This window comes from Lampris incognitus, chromosome 2 (genome assembly GCF_029633865.1).
Source record: "Lampris incognitus isolate fLamInc1 chromosome 2, fLamInc1.hap2, whole genome shotgun sequence".
NCBI classification, from domain to species: Eukaryota; Metazoa; Chordata; class Actinopteri; order Lampriformes; family Lampridae; genus Lampris; species Lampris incognitus.
In genome coordinates this window covers 144,666,640-144,681,799 of record NC_079212.1, presented here as the reverse complement: position 1 = coordinate 144,681,799, position 15,160 = coordinate 144,666,640, and the positions used below count along the sequence as shown (strand labels likewise).

Here is a 15,160-nt window from a genome sequence, read left to right as displayed (position 1 = left end):
CCGGAGGAAACCCACGCAGACACAGGGGGAGAACATGCACACTCCACACAGAGGACGAACCCCGAGGTTGGACTACCCCGGGGCTCGAACCCAGGACCTTCTCACGGCGAGGCGACTGCGCTAACCACTGCGCCACCGTGCCGCCATTCCATTTTGCTGACGGAGTCAACGGAATTAGAAGAAACTTCCTCAATACCACAATAAAGTTTTTATGCAAGCTGGTTTTCGCTGCTGTTGATCGTTTCTGTGCTAAATGGGCGACAGAAATGCATTTGTCAAATTAAGAAAGAAAACGAAATGTGTACACAATTTAAAGACGTGACCGACTGTTTCTTTATCTCGACTGGTCCGTCTTCCTGCTGGCTGTCGAGGTGTGGACATAAAACGTAGCAGCCAAACAGTTTTCAGGGTTTTGTTTACTTTACCCAATCTGATGGAAACCCACCCAATTCCCCTTTTATTTTTTGGTGACTTCAGAAAGGTTTGCTTAAAATCCGATAGAGAACTGGATGGAAACATAGCTACTGACTTGACTTACTTCATCTCGGCTTTTGACCGGTTTTGCTCCAGCTTTTATCAAGACGCCCAAGATTCAAACTAAAAGTCGTACCTCTCCTCTATGTAAGTGATGACAATCAGAGGCCTCTTAGTTTGGTCACTGGAACACTTTGATTGGACTCTTGTCGAACTCTTATCTGTGACTCTTAGCTCTGATTGGACAACCTTGCTACTTCCTGACTTGACTAATCGATCCGATTGGACAAGCTCAGTGCCGCCTGCCTTAAGCAGATCCTCCGACTGGAGCGGGGTAGTACTTCCTGATGTGACGGGGTGCTGTAACTGGCTGCTTACCCTGAAGGGGCTGTTGGGAACGCTGGTGCCTCCCCAGGTGATGGCCACGGTGTGTTTGAGGGGGGAGGTGGGGGTGTAGGAGCAGGAGTAGACTCCATCTCCCTTATTCCTCACCTTCACATCTACCGGGGCTCCTTCTGCATCCTAACAGACAAGACACACAGGTGTTAAGACAGACAAACACAGCCGGACGAACATTAAGGCAGATAGAAAAATCAGATGGACAAGTCAGGCAGACAGACAAGCAGAGAGACAGACAGGCAGAGAGACAGACAAGCAGACAGACAGTCAGGCAGACGGACAGTCAGGCAGACAGACAGTCAGGCAGACGGACAGTCAGGCAGACGGACAGTCAGGCAGACGGACAGTCAGGCAGACAGACAAGCAGAGAGACAGACAAGCAGACAGACAGTCAGGCAGACGGACAGTCAGGCAGACGGACAGTCAGGCAGACGGACAGTCAGGCAGACAGACAGTCAGGCAGACAGACAAGCAGAGAGACAGACAAGCAGAGAGACAGACAAGCAGAGAGACAGACAAGCTCTGGCCCTGCCTAAGATGTTTAGATCATTAGTGTGTGTCTCTTGTCACACACAAGCAGAAATGCTTGGGTTTAGAAGGTGTGTGTCTGTGTGTGTGTATGGGGGGGGGGGTGTATATATGTCATACCTGAGCTGAGATTTTCAGAGGCCCTTGCCCAGCATCCTTAGCGTTGACGGTGAACTCGGCTGGCTGGCTGATCACGCAGCCAGTCTTCTCTAGACCTGGTCCATATGCCTCAACCTAGAACCAAATCACAGCCGTCACTGACAGTGCCACTGTCCAACAGCTGATTTACACCCGATACTTGATCGTTTTAGCACCACTGGTGTTACAATGACAGGCGGGACGAACAGTAAATGATCCTTTTTACTCGCACTTCTAAGAACGCTCATTATTCTGGAAATGTGGATCAGGAGTTTTTCCACCAAAGGGGAAAAAAACCAGTCTCTGTTGAATCTATCGTCACGCTAAAACGCCTTTAACTTTTCTTCTGACGGTCACTTTACAAATATGCAAATATTTCTGAACTGCAAGGATCTTACGATGTCACCCGACACCGCTTGACTCCTTAAAATTGGTTGTTTGTAGTGTCGGTCAAGAGTTGCGGCCTTCGCCTTCCTTTGTACTCGTTGTACATCTGATCGGGTGAGATTTTAGAGGAAGTTAACAGAAATGGAGTTCTCCAGACCGGCGAGGTGTGTGCTGGTCTACTAACCATGGCGGGGTTGCTGGAGTGGTTATCGGGGATGATGTAGGCCATGAAGGGACTGTGTTCGATGTCCTCGTCATCGCACGTGACATGAACGGCGTACTCGCCCGCCTCGGTCGGCCAGTAGCGCACGTCACATGACCCGTCGTTCTGGTCCTCGCATTCGATCTTGGCCTGGGATGGACCCTCGATGGCAAAGCCTGGGGACACGTCAGATTAGGTAAGATTATGGATCGACTAGATTATATCGACTTACAGACTTATACATGTATATACACCGATATCACATTTTCACAGCTGATACCGATTCTCTGCATGAATCTTTACGTATTGGCCGATACCGAGTACCGATCCGATCCATCACTTTTCTTTTTCTTTTTTTTAATTTCCCCCCTTTTTTCTCCCAGTTGAATCCGGCCCATTACCCCACTCTTCCGAGCCGTCCCGGTCGCTGCTCCACCCCCTCTGCCGATCCGGGGAGGGCTGCAGACTGCCATATCTCCTCCAATACACATGGAGTCGCCAGCCACTTCTTTTCACCTGACAGTGAGGAGTTTTACCAGGGGGACGGTACCACGTGGGAGGATCACGCTGTTCCCCCCAGTTCCCCTCCCCCCCGAACAGGCGCCCCCCCCATTGACCACAGAAGGCGCTAGTGCAGCGACCAGGACACATGTCCACATCCGGCTTCCCACCCGCTGACACAGCCAATGTCTGTAGGGATGCCCGATCAAGCCGGAGGCAACACGGGGATTCGAACTGGCGATCCCCATGTGGGTAGGCAATGGAATAGGACTGCTACGCTACCCGGGCGCCCGATCCATCACTTTTGCTGAACTGACTTACACCATTATTTTGGGGTCAATGGGCAAAAATAATTGGGATAAACTCGTTTTCTTCTCACCATGAAAGAAATACAGGTTCTCACGCCAAAAAAGCAGTAAACTCATGGCTTTTGGTACAGGGGATGAACTTTTCAATAAACTCCCCAATACCGATGCTCCATTTTAGCTCGGTACCAAGCTGATATCCAGTACCAGCATCAGTGCATTCCCAACAGATGTGAACAGGAAATCAGATGGAACATTAAATTCAGATTTAATAACATTAAAAATTAATATAAACTCACCCAGCACTCCAACGTCGGCACCCACGGACTCCACAATGAAGTCGGCTGATTTGCCAACGACGCCTCCCTCCAGACCCGGTCCCCAGGCCCGGATCTGCTGCGGGCCCGCCTCTGGACCTACATTCACCTCAAATGGACTGCAGGAGAACGAAAACGACATTCAAGTCTGGTTGTCGACAGTTTTGGTTAAACGTATACGATGAGTGTCCGTAGTGCCTTTAAGCAAAGCTTGTGAGATCCTGCACGCTCCAGACTTGCCTACTGAAAGGTCAGTATGGAGAAGTGGATGTGCTGTTTGTTGGAGGAAGAACAAGGACTAGATCTCCTATATGGGTTCCTTCAGCTCCGTCTGTATTGGAGAGGGTTTGGGTCTAAAGAATCTGAACCAGACAACTGAATAGATTTGGATATTGTATTCTATAAGATCATCCATAAGATCATCTTATCTCCCCCCCGACAAAATGCCAAAATTCCCCAACCCCCCCGCCCGCCCCCATAAAAAAAGATCATCATCCCTGCCACTAGAGACCGTCTTAAAGGAGCAGTTCTCACTTTTTGATTATGCTGCCGTGCACATTTCTGCGACGGCGACAGAAATACTTGCAAAAAAAGACAAAAAAAAACATCTGACTTGGTAATATCAAAAGCATCTCCAGGATAAAACACTTGCTGTCCTCACAGATACGCTGCCAACACATGACCTTTAACCTGAAGACACGCCGCCATTTAAACTAATAAGCCGCCATCACTGTCCTGTCTGACTGGAGCAATTTTGTGGCCGGTACAGAGACTCCGTGTGTGTCTCTAGAGTCAGTGGAGTCAAACAACATACCGACTGAGATGTTGTGCAAGAAATCACCCTTCCCTCTTCTTTTCTACAGACACACACAAACACACACCCAAACACACACGCCTAACTTTAACATTAACAACTCATGGGCTTCAATGTCATGTTATCGGTCTCTCTGTCTTTCTGCAGGTTTCTTCTTCAGCTTTTTTCCAGTTGATGCAGCTCATCTCTTCACGTCTTGTTGTTGTTCCAGTTGATGCAGCTCATCTCTTCATGTCTTGTTGTTGTTCCAGTTGATGCAGCTCATCTCTTCACATCTTGTTGTTCCAGTTGATGCAGCTCATCTCTTCATGTCTTGTTGTTGTTCCAGTTGATCCAGCTCATCTCTTCATGTCTTGTTGTTGTTCCAGTTGATGCAGCTCATCTCTTCATGTCTTGTTGTTGTTCCAGTTGATGCAGCTCATCTCTTCATGTCTTGTTGTTGTTCCAGTTGATGCAGCTCATCTCTTCATGTCTTGTTGTTGTTCCAGTTGATCCAGCTCATCTCTTCATGTCTTGTTGTTGTTCCAGTTGATGCAGCTCATCTCTTCACGTCTTGTTGTTGTTCCAGTTGATGCAGCTCATCTCTTCACGTCTTGTTGTTGTTCCAGTTGATCCAGCTCATCTCTTCACGTCTTGTTGTTGTTCCAGTTGATGCAGCTCATCTCTTCACGTCTTGTTGTTGTTCCAGTTGATGCAGCTCATCTCGTCACGTCTTGTTGTTTTTCCAGTTGATCCAGCTCATCTCTTCACGTCTTGTTGTTGTTCCAGTTGATGCAGCTCATCTCTTCACGTCTTGTTGTTGTTCCAGTTGATGCAGCTCATCTCTTCACGTCTTGTTGTTGTTCCAGTTGATGCAGCTCATCTCTTCACGTCTTGTTGTTGTTCCAGTTGATGCAGCTCATCTCGTCACGTCTTGTTGTTTTTCCAGTTGATCCAGCTCATCTCTTCACGTCTTGTTGTTGTTCCAGTTGATGCAGCTCATCTCTTCACGTCTTGTTGTTGTTCCAGTTGATGCAGCTCATCTCTTCACGTCTTGTTGTTGTTCCAGTTGATGCAGCTCATCTCTTCACGTCTTGTTGTTGTTCCAGTTGATGCAGCTCATCTCTTCATGTCTTGTTGTTGTTCCAGTTGATGCAGCTCATCTCTTCATGTCTTGTTGTTGTTCCAGTTGATGCAGCTCATCTCTTCATGTCTTGTTGTTGTTCCAGTTGATGCAGCTCATCTCTTCATGTCTTGTTGTTGTTCCAGTTGATGCAGCTCATCTCTTCATGTCTTGTTGTTGTTCCAGTTGATGCAGCTCATCTCTTCATGTCTTGTTGTTGTTCCAGTTGATGCAGCTCATCTCTTCACGTCTTGTTGTTCCAGTTGATGCAGCTCATCTCTTCACGTCTTGTTGTTGTTCCAATTGATGCAGCTCATCTCTTCACGTCTTGTTGTTGTTCCAGTTGATGCAGCTCATCTCTTCACGTCTTGTTGTTGTTCCAGTTGATGCAGCTCATCTCTTCACGTCTTGTTGTTGTTCCAGTTGATGCAGCTCATCTCTTCATGTCTTGTTGTTGTTCCAGTTGATGCAGCTCATCTCTTCATGTCTTGTTGTTTTTCCAGTTGATCCAGCTCATCTCTTCATGTCTTGTTGTTGTTCCAGTTGATGCAGCTCATCTCTTCATGTCTTGTTGTTGTTCCAGTTGATGCAGCTCATCTCTTCATGTCTTGTTGTTGTTCCAGTTGATGCAGCTCATCTCTTCATGTCTTGTTGTTGTTCCAGTTGATGCAGCTCATCTCTTCATGTCTTGTTGTTGTTCCAGTTGATGCAGCTCATCTCTTCATGTCTTGTTGTTGTTCCAGTTGATGCAGCTCATCTCTTCACGTCTTGTTGTTGTTCCAGTTGATGCAGCTCATCTCTTCACGTCTTGTTGTTGTTCCAGTTGATGCAGCTCATCTCTTCACGTCTTGTTGTTGTTCCAGTTGATGCAGCTCATCTCTTCACGTATTGTTGTTGTTCCAGTTGATCCAGCTCATCTCTTCATGTCTTGTTGTTGTTCCAGTTGATGCAGCTCATCTCTTCATGTCTTGTTGTTGTTCCAGTTGATGCAGCTCATCTCTTCATGTCTTGTTGTTGTTCCAGTTGATCCAGCTCATCTCTTCATGTCTTGTTGTTGTTCCAGTTGATCCAGCTCATCTCTTCATGTCTTGTTGTTGTTCCAGTTGATGCAGCTCATCTCTTCATGTCTTGTTGTTGTTCCAGTTGATGAAGCTCATCTCTTCATGTCTTGTTGTTGTTCCAGTTGATGCAGCTCATCTCTTCATGTCTTGTTGTTGTTCCAGTTGATGCAGCTCATCTCTTCATGTCTTGTTGTTGTTCCAGTTGATGCAGCTCATCTCTTCATGTCTTGTTGTTGTTCCAGTTGATGCAGCTCATCTCTTCATGTCTTGTTGTTGTTCCAGTTGATGCAGCTCATCTCTTCATGTCTTGTTGTTGTTCCAGTTGATGCAGCTCATCTCTTCATGTCTTGTTGTTCTTCCAGTTGATGCAGCTCATCTCTTCATGTCTTGTTGTTGTTCCAGTTGATGCAGCTCATCTCTTCATGTCTTGTTGTTGTTCCAGTTGATCCAGCTCATCTCTTCACGTCTTGTTGTTGTTCCAGTTGATGCAGCTCATCTCTTCACGTCTTGTTGTTGTTCCAGTTGATGCAGCTCATCTCTTCACGTCTTGTTGTTGTTCAAGTTGATGCAGCTCATCTCTTCACGTTTTGTTGTTGTTCAAGTTGATGCAGCTCATCTCTTCATGTCTTGTTGTTGTTCCAGTTGATGCAGCTCATCTCTTCATGCCTTTTTTTTTTTCAGTTGATGCAGCTCATCTCTTCATGTCTTGTTGTTTTTCAAGTTGATGCAGCTCATCTCTTCACGTCTTGTTGTTTTTCAAGTTGATGCAGCTCATCTCTTCATGTCTCGTTGTTGTTCCAGTTGATGCAGCTCATCTCTTCACGTCTCGTTGTTGTTCCAGTTGATGCAGCTCATCTCTTCATGTCTTGTTGTTGTTCCAGTTGATGCAGCTCATCTCTTCACATCTTGTTGTTTTCCAAGTTGATGCAGCTCATCTCTTCACGTCTTGTTGTTGTTCCAAGTTGATGCAGCTCATCTCTTCACGTCTCGTTGTTGTTCCAGTTGATGCAGCTCATCTCTTCATGTCTTAATGTTCCAGTTGATGCAGCTCATCTCTTCACGTCTCGTTGTTGTTCCAATTGATGCAGCTCATCTCTTCATGTCTTGTTGTTGTTCCAGTTGATGCAGCTCATCTCTTCATGTCTTGTTGTTGTTCCAGTTGATGCAGCTCATCTCTTCATGTCTTGTTGTTGTTCCAGTTGATGCAGCTCATCTCTTCATGTCTTGTTGTTGTTCCAGTTGATGCAGCTCATCTCTTCATGTCTTGTTGTTGTTCCAGTTGATGCAGCTCATCTCTTCATGTCTTGTTGTTGTTCCAGTTGATGCAGCTCATCTCTTCATGTCTTGTTGTTGTTCCAGTTGATGCAGCTCATCTCTTCATGTCTTGTTGTTGTTCCAGTTGATGCAGCTCATCTCTTCATGTCTTGTTGTTGTTCCAGTTGATCCAGCTCATCTCTTCATGTCTTCTTTTTCAAGTTGATCCAGCTCATCTCTTCATGTCTTGCTGTTTTTCCAAGTTGAAGTAGCTCATCTCTTCATGTCTTGTTGTTTTTCAAGTTGATGCAGCTCATCTCTTCATGTCTTCTTTTTCAAGCTTATCCAGCTCATCTCTTCATGTCTTGTTGTTTTTCCAAGTTGAAGTAGCTCATCTCTTCACGTCTTGTTGTTTTCCAAGCTGATGCAGCTCATCTCTTCACGTCTTGTTGTTGTTCCAGTTGATGCAGCTCATCTCTTCACGTTTTGTTGTTGTTCCAGTTGATGCAGCTCATCTCTTCATGTCTTGTTGTTTTTCCACTTGATGCAGCTCATCTCTTCATGTCTTGTTGTTGTTCCAGTTGATGCAGCTCATCTCTTCATGTGTGGTTGTTGTTCCAGTTGATGCAGCTCATCTCTTCACGTCTTGTTGTTGTTCCAGTTGATGCAACTCATCTCTTCATGTCTCGTTGTTTCTCCAGTTGATCCAGCTCATCTCTTCACGTCTCATTGTTGTTCCAGTTGATGCAGCTCATCTCTTCACGTCTCGTTGTTGTTCCAGTTGATGCAGCTCATCTCTTCATGTCTTGTTGTTGTTCCAGTTGATGCAGCTCATCTCTTCATGTCTTGTTGTTGTTCCAGTTGATGCAGCTCATCTCTTCATGTCTTGTTGTTGTTCCAGTTGATGCAGCTCATCTCTTCATGTCTTGTTGTTGTTCCAGTTGATGCAGCTCATCTCTTCATGTCTTGTTGTTGTTCCAGTTGATGCAGCTCATCTCTTCACGTCTTGTTGTTGTTCCAGTTGATCCAGCTCATCTCTTCATGTCTTGTTGTTGTTCCAGTTGATGCAGCTCATCTCTTCACGTCTTGTTGTTTTTCAAGTTGATGCAGCTCATCTCTTCGTGTCTTGTTGTTGTTCCAGTTGATGCAGCTCATCTCTTCACGTCTCGTTGTTGTTCCAGTTGATGCAGCTCATCTCTTCATGTCTTGTTGTTGTTCCAGTTGATGCAGCTCATCTCTTCATATCTTGTTGTTTTCCAAGTTGATGCAGCTCATCTCTTCACGTCTTGTTGTTGTTCCAAGTTGATGCAGCTCATCTCTTCACGTCTCGTTGTTGTTCCAGTTGATGCAGCTCATCTCTTCATGTCTTGTTGTTCCAGTTGATGCAGCTCATCTCTTCACGTCTCGTTGTTGTTCCAGTTGATGCAGCTCATCTCTTCATGTCTTGTGGTTGTTCCAGTTGATCCAGCTCATCTCTTCACGTCTTGTTGTTGTTCCAGTTGATGCAGCTCATCTCTTCACGTCTTGTTGTTGTTCCAGTTGATGCAGCTCATCTCTTCACGTCTTGTTGTTGTTCAAGTTGATCCAGCTCATCTCTTCATGTCTTGCTGTTTTTCCAAGTTGAAGTAGCTCATCTCTTCATGTCTTGTTGTTTTTCAAGTTGATGCAGCTCATCTCTTCATGTCTTCTTTTTCAAGCTGATCCAGCTCATCTCTTCATGTCTTGTTGTTTTTCCAAGTTGAAGTAGCTCATCTCTTCACGTCTTGTTGTTTTCCAAGCTGATGCAGCTCATCTCTTCATGTCCTGTTGTCTTCTTGGTTTTTACTATCAGTTGTTTGCTTTGCAAAACGAGAAGTTGGGACAAATGTACCAAACTTTGAGTCCCTACACAGTAGCTACTGTTTCTGACCCAAATACAGCTCCTATGCCCTGACTCCCACATCACACACACACACACACACACACACACACACACACACACACACACACACACACACACACACACACACACACACGCGCGGCCATAAAGACCGACCAGTGAAACACAGGCTGGTTTCACCGGAGCCAGCAGACCATAAAAAAACCATGACATCATTTCCTTCTTGCGTCTCCTCCTGCCAGCCTTTCTCCAGACGGAGACAAACAAAAAACAACATCTACCATACGCTTTGTTCGCCGCCGAGGCCTGCAAGTGTTACTAATCACCGCAAATTCTTGTTGCTGCTCGGCAGGCTGTGAGCTGATGAGCTAATGCTATCTGCTGACCAGATACCGAGAGCGTTCACGTTCACATTCACACAACTTAATTTATCCCAAGAAATTAATTTACAGCTTACTCAGCTCATGCACACGACACCAACACCCTACAGGCGAGGAGTGTTAAAGACAACAGACCACCACACATAGGTCAACACAAGCAAACAACGAGGAGCAGTAGATGAAAATTTTTGTTATATATATATATATAAAACTCTGATGGCCTGGCGGCTTGTCCAGGTTGTCTCCCCGCCTGCCTTCAATGACTGCTGGGATAGGCTCCAGCATCCCCTCGACCCTGAGAGCAGGATAAGTGGTTCGGATAATAGATGGAATGGGTCATAGAAATAAACAAGTTTAAAAGAATGTAACAGTTATTTAAAATGACTAGAGTGTGGGTGTCCGGGTGGCGTGGCGGTCTATTCCGTTGCCTACCAACACGGGGCGTGCCGCTTCGAATCCCCGTGTTACCTCCGGCTTGGTCGGGCATCCCTACAGACACAATTGGGCGTGTCTGCGGGTGGGAAGCTGGATGTGGGTATGTGTCCTGGTCGCTGCACTAGCGCCTCCTCTGGTCGGTCGAGGCGCTTGTTCAGGGGGGGGCTGGGGGGGGGATAGCGTGATCCTTTCACGCGCTACATCCCCGAGGCAAAACTCCTCACTGTCAGGTGAAAAGAAGCAGCTGGTGACTCCACATGTATCAGAGGAGGCATGTGGTAGTCTGCAGCCCTCCCCGGATCGGCAGAGGGGTTGGAACAGAGACCAGGATGGCTCAGAAGAGTGGTATAACTGGCCAAGTGCAACTAGGGAGAAAGGGGGGGGGGGTCCAAAAAAAAAAAAGACTACTGTCTGTGTTTAATAGCCTGATAGCAGAGGGAATGAAGGACTGAGTGTAACGGTTTGTTCTCCTAAGGGAAACGTTGTAGCGTCAGCCTGAAGGCATTAAAGTGAATCCACTGGACAGGATGTGGTCAGATTGGCTGATAATTCCTGTTGTTTTCTGAGCCACATGTTTCTCACAGAGGGAGCACACGCCTCTCGGTTGGGCTCCAACTATCTAGGAGCAGACCTGAACAATACCATGAAGGCCATTCTCATCCTTCACAGACAACCCATTAAACCACCAAATAAACGATCAAGTTAGAAGACCCTCAACGAATGACTGATAAAAATTACGTAAAATAGTACCACAGAAAAGAGTTAAGCTTCCACATTACATGAACTCTTTGTTGTTTACATCGAATTTGAGTTGAGAGTCGAACACTGTTCACTGATACTTAGGTGCCGACAAATTTAACATCCTCGCAGTGTATCACCACACCATTTGACAAAGGTGGGGCACGACAATGATCTGACTCAGAGCCCTGGAGAAGAGACAACAGGGCAGCGTCATCACAGAGTTTCACAAGCTAGCTGTCCTGCAGCTGTCTGTATACATGATAAAAAGCAGGGGGGACAGGACACACCCTTGTGATGAGCCCCTATTTGAGACCTTGGTGTTGGACATTTCCATGCTGCGCGCACACACACACAACGCCGCTTCCTGAGGTCTCATGCGAAGGGTTTATCCATTGACATTAACACGCTCTGAGGAAGAAAAAAAAAAACATCACATCCTCTCTTTATCTCAGTTTTTCCTCCATTTGTGTCATTTGTTTTTGGCAAGAGACTGTCTTGTTAAAAGCCTTAAGATATTTGGCAGGATTTGACTTGAGTTGGGATCAAACTGTACAGCTTCTGTTGAACAGATACTGTTCAAATCCAGGTCAAATATGGTTGAGTTTAATTATTATAGGTGTTGAGTAAGATCAAAATAATAAGCTGACTGATAAGCAGGACTTCAGTTCTTCAGAAAGCAAACTGAGTCAAAAGGGCAAGACCAGTTGCAATACCTAAACATCTAATCGGAGAACACGTCACACTTAAGGACTGGTCTTTCTGCCCTAAGAGTACTGTACGTTACATTTAACAACTGGAAATCACTGAGGTTAGCAGATTTCAACAATCCCTGAGAAGTTTCACAATTAATCCAATGAATGAACGAATCCAAGCCTTTGCGAGAGTGCAGAACGGAGAACAAGAAAGCACTCGTCGCAACACACCTTTTTCAAAAACACTGCCGATGCACTTCCACGCCATCATAGCAGGGAAAAGATGTCGAAAAGCAAACTTTCTTTTACTTTCAATTCCGTGACCACTTATTTCGTGTTTCAACACAGCATATAACACGACACAGATGTCGTCATTCACACATCTTTAAGTTTCTGGTGTCAGACGACTATAAAACTAGAAAAAAAGTGATTTGCTCCAGGGTCACAAAATAAACCCAGCCACTGAGGACGCACAAGCCAGGGCATTCTTAGTGCTGGTCCCGAGCCCAGATGTGGACTTGCAGGCGGCTGGTGTGACAGAGGAAGATGCACAGGACAGGAAGAGATGGAAACGGATGACCCATTGTGGCGAACCCAAACGTGAGCAGCCAAAAGTAGTAGCAGTAGTAGTAGTAGTAGTACTAGTACTATTTGGTGTGTAAAAAATAAAGAAAGAGGTTCTGCTTTGTCAAAGAGCACATTCTCTTCACACACGTTTGTGTTTCCAATCATAGCCGACGTTACGTCTGTTCTGGTGATGTTCCTACTCGTCAGTCTTTGGGATCGAATCACATACCATCCATTATCCAAACTGCTTATCCTGCTCTCAGGGTCGCGCGGATGCTGGAGCCTATCCCAGCAGTCACTGGGTGGCAAGCGGGGAGACACCCTGGACAACCCGCCAGGCCATCACAGGGCCCGACTCGTACGTATACCACACGACACAAATGAGTCCAAAGCATTATGACACTGTCAGAACTCCATTTCAACCCAAGACCACCGTCCCATCAGCGGATGTAGACTCCGTTAACACTCAACCATCCAAGACTAAAGAAAACCAGCAGCGTTTAAAAAAAATGTCACAGAAGACCCGCTAATACAGCCGTCTTTACAGGGCTTCCATCTTTGTAAATTATGTCCGAGTATCTTCACGAGTCCCAAACCTCCTCAAAATGGGGTTCATATGTCAAGCAGGGAGCAACTTTGCCGAGTACACAGTAACTTACCTCTTGGGTATGTGCTGTCCACCCCAGGTAATGGAGACGGTATATCTGCCAATGCTGTTGGGGTAATACTCGTAGGAAAACACACCGTCCTGACAGGGTATCCGTTTTACTGGCTCCTCTAGACCCTCTGGGGACACACACACACACACACACGCACACATCAGTTAAGTTCAACACACTAATCAAGTTTAAAAACACTAGTTTGATGAGATTGCCAAATTAAAAACCATGAATATGAATGTTTTAAAAAACTAAGAATATAACATTATTGACATTAGCACTATTTAAAAAAAACTACACAGTAAAATCCTGAGTGTTAATTTAACTCTGAGAGTGTACAAATGGACCCGAAAGGATCCATTTGTACACTCTCGGAGTTAAATCAACACTTAAGTTTTTTACTGTGTACATTCCTGACATTACTGGAAAAACTCATTATCTAATCTAAAGAAAAGTAAGGAATTATACTGCGATGGGTATCTTTGTATTTACAAGGCAAAATAGTTGCCAGCCGCTTCTTTTCACCTGACAGTGAGAAGTTTCACCAGGGGGACGTAGCACGTGGGAGGATCACGCTATTCCCCCCAGTTCCCCCTCCCCCCTGAACAGGCGCCCCGACCGACCAGAGGAGGCGCTAGTGCAGCGACCAGGACACATACCGCATCCGGCTTCCCATTCGCAGACATGGCCAGTTGTGTCTGTAGGGATGCCCGACCAAGCCGGAGGTAACACGGGGATTCGAACCGGCGATCCCCGTGTTGGTAGGCAACGGAATAGACCGCTAACACCACCCGGATGCCAGAACTGAATTGTTTTAACTGAGCATTTTAGATAAACAGAAAACTACCTTTACTTTCTTACTGTATTTTATAATCACACGAACAAACATTCGCATGCACAAATCTTCACATCAAAATACTTTCTTCACACCACAGGAAGCTAAACCCAATGTGAATAATTGGCCCCTTGCCACGATCAATTAACTGTAGAAGCCAAGAGGCATACTGGTACCGATTTTCAAGGGTAAGGGTGACGTGATCCCGATCAATATACAATTATTCGTGCAGCCATTGGTGGTGCCACAAGCATTACTAGAATAATTACATTGATATGATACATTTTAATTAGAGTGTTTCATTGCATTCTTTGTATCCAATAAAATCTGCACAGCAACGTATCAACATGCGCGGTTTGTTTCGCCGTCCTGGCGTGCCATCATGCTGTTTGTTTTTGCTGTGCCAAATTTCTGACTGCCGTCTTCCAGGTTCGCCTTCTGAACGCAGCCAAGAGAAAGACAGGAAGTTAAATCCCACTCACTCGGTCCTTTGACGAACACCTTCAGCTCTCCGCTGCCGGCGTTTCTGGTGTCCACCTTGAAGTCAGCCACCTGCCTCACCCTCATCCCCGTCGGCTGCAGACCCCTACCTGTCGCCCTGCACGCCCCCGGGACAGAGGCTGCAGGAGAGAGAGACAGACAGGATACGAAGGCGAGAGAGAGACGGCGAGAGCGAGAGAACGGGAGGATGAGTGAACAGCGTACACAGTGAAAAGCTGGTAGAAAAGACTTTCACTAAAGCCGACAATTGAGCAGTTATCCTAATTGGTATTTACAGCGAGGCCTGTAAATACCTTCCTAAATACTTCAGTTATGCGCTCATGTCACCTCCTGTTCTCTGACAGAGACAATAAAACTCCACAACCGAACCGAAACCCAATGAGGACAGAATGTCACTGAAACCCCAAAGACTAACCATCTTACTAATATCATGCTAATCGCTACAACCACAGCTACTCTTACTCAGTCAGCTATGAGCTTTACAGGATCCTGTGTGGCTACATTTGTACATATCTAATAGCTGTTGAAGCACACCACAAAATATATCTCCATGTGAATGGACAATGTAGTATCTTTTATCTCAAGTCTTCTACTACTACTAGTACTGCTAGTACTACGACTCCCAACAGCAATGTAAATATAGTATCTTTTATCTCAGTCTTCTACTACTACTGCTACTGCTACTACTATGACTCCCAACAGCAATGTAAATATAGTATCTTTTATCTCAGTCTTCTACTAGTACTGCTAGTACTGCTAGTACTACGACTCCCAACAGCAATGTAAATATAGTATCTTTTATCTCAGTCTTCTACTAGTACTGCTAGTACTACGACTCCCAACAGCAATGTAAATATAGTATCTTTTATCTCAGTCTTCTACTACTACTAGTACTGCTAGTACTACTCCGAACAACAATGTAAATATAGTATCTTTTATCCATCTTCTACTACTACTACTATTACTACTACTAATCCCAACAACAATGT

General features: G+C 45.6%; 1 protein-coding gene across 1 annotated transcript in view; it reads right to left on the bottom strand.

The window, feature by feature from the left end:
- LOC130107729 (filamin-B) overlaps positions 1-15,160 on the bottom strand; it is a 139,288-nt gene that overhangs the window by 68,239 nt on the left and 55,889 nt on the right. Inside the window, 6 exon segments of the mRNA XM_056274456.1 lie at positions 853-996; positions 1,522-1,635; positions 2,111-2,304; positions 3,234-3,370; positions 12,836-12,962; positions 14,153-14,290. Of these exon segments, the coding sequence (XP_056130431.1) occupies positions 853-996; positions 1,522-1,635; positions 2,111-2,304; positions 3,234-3,370; positions 12,836-12,962; positions 14,153-14,290 (854 nt within the window).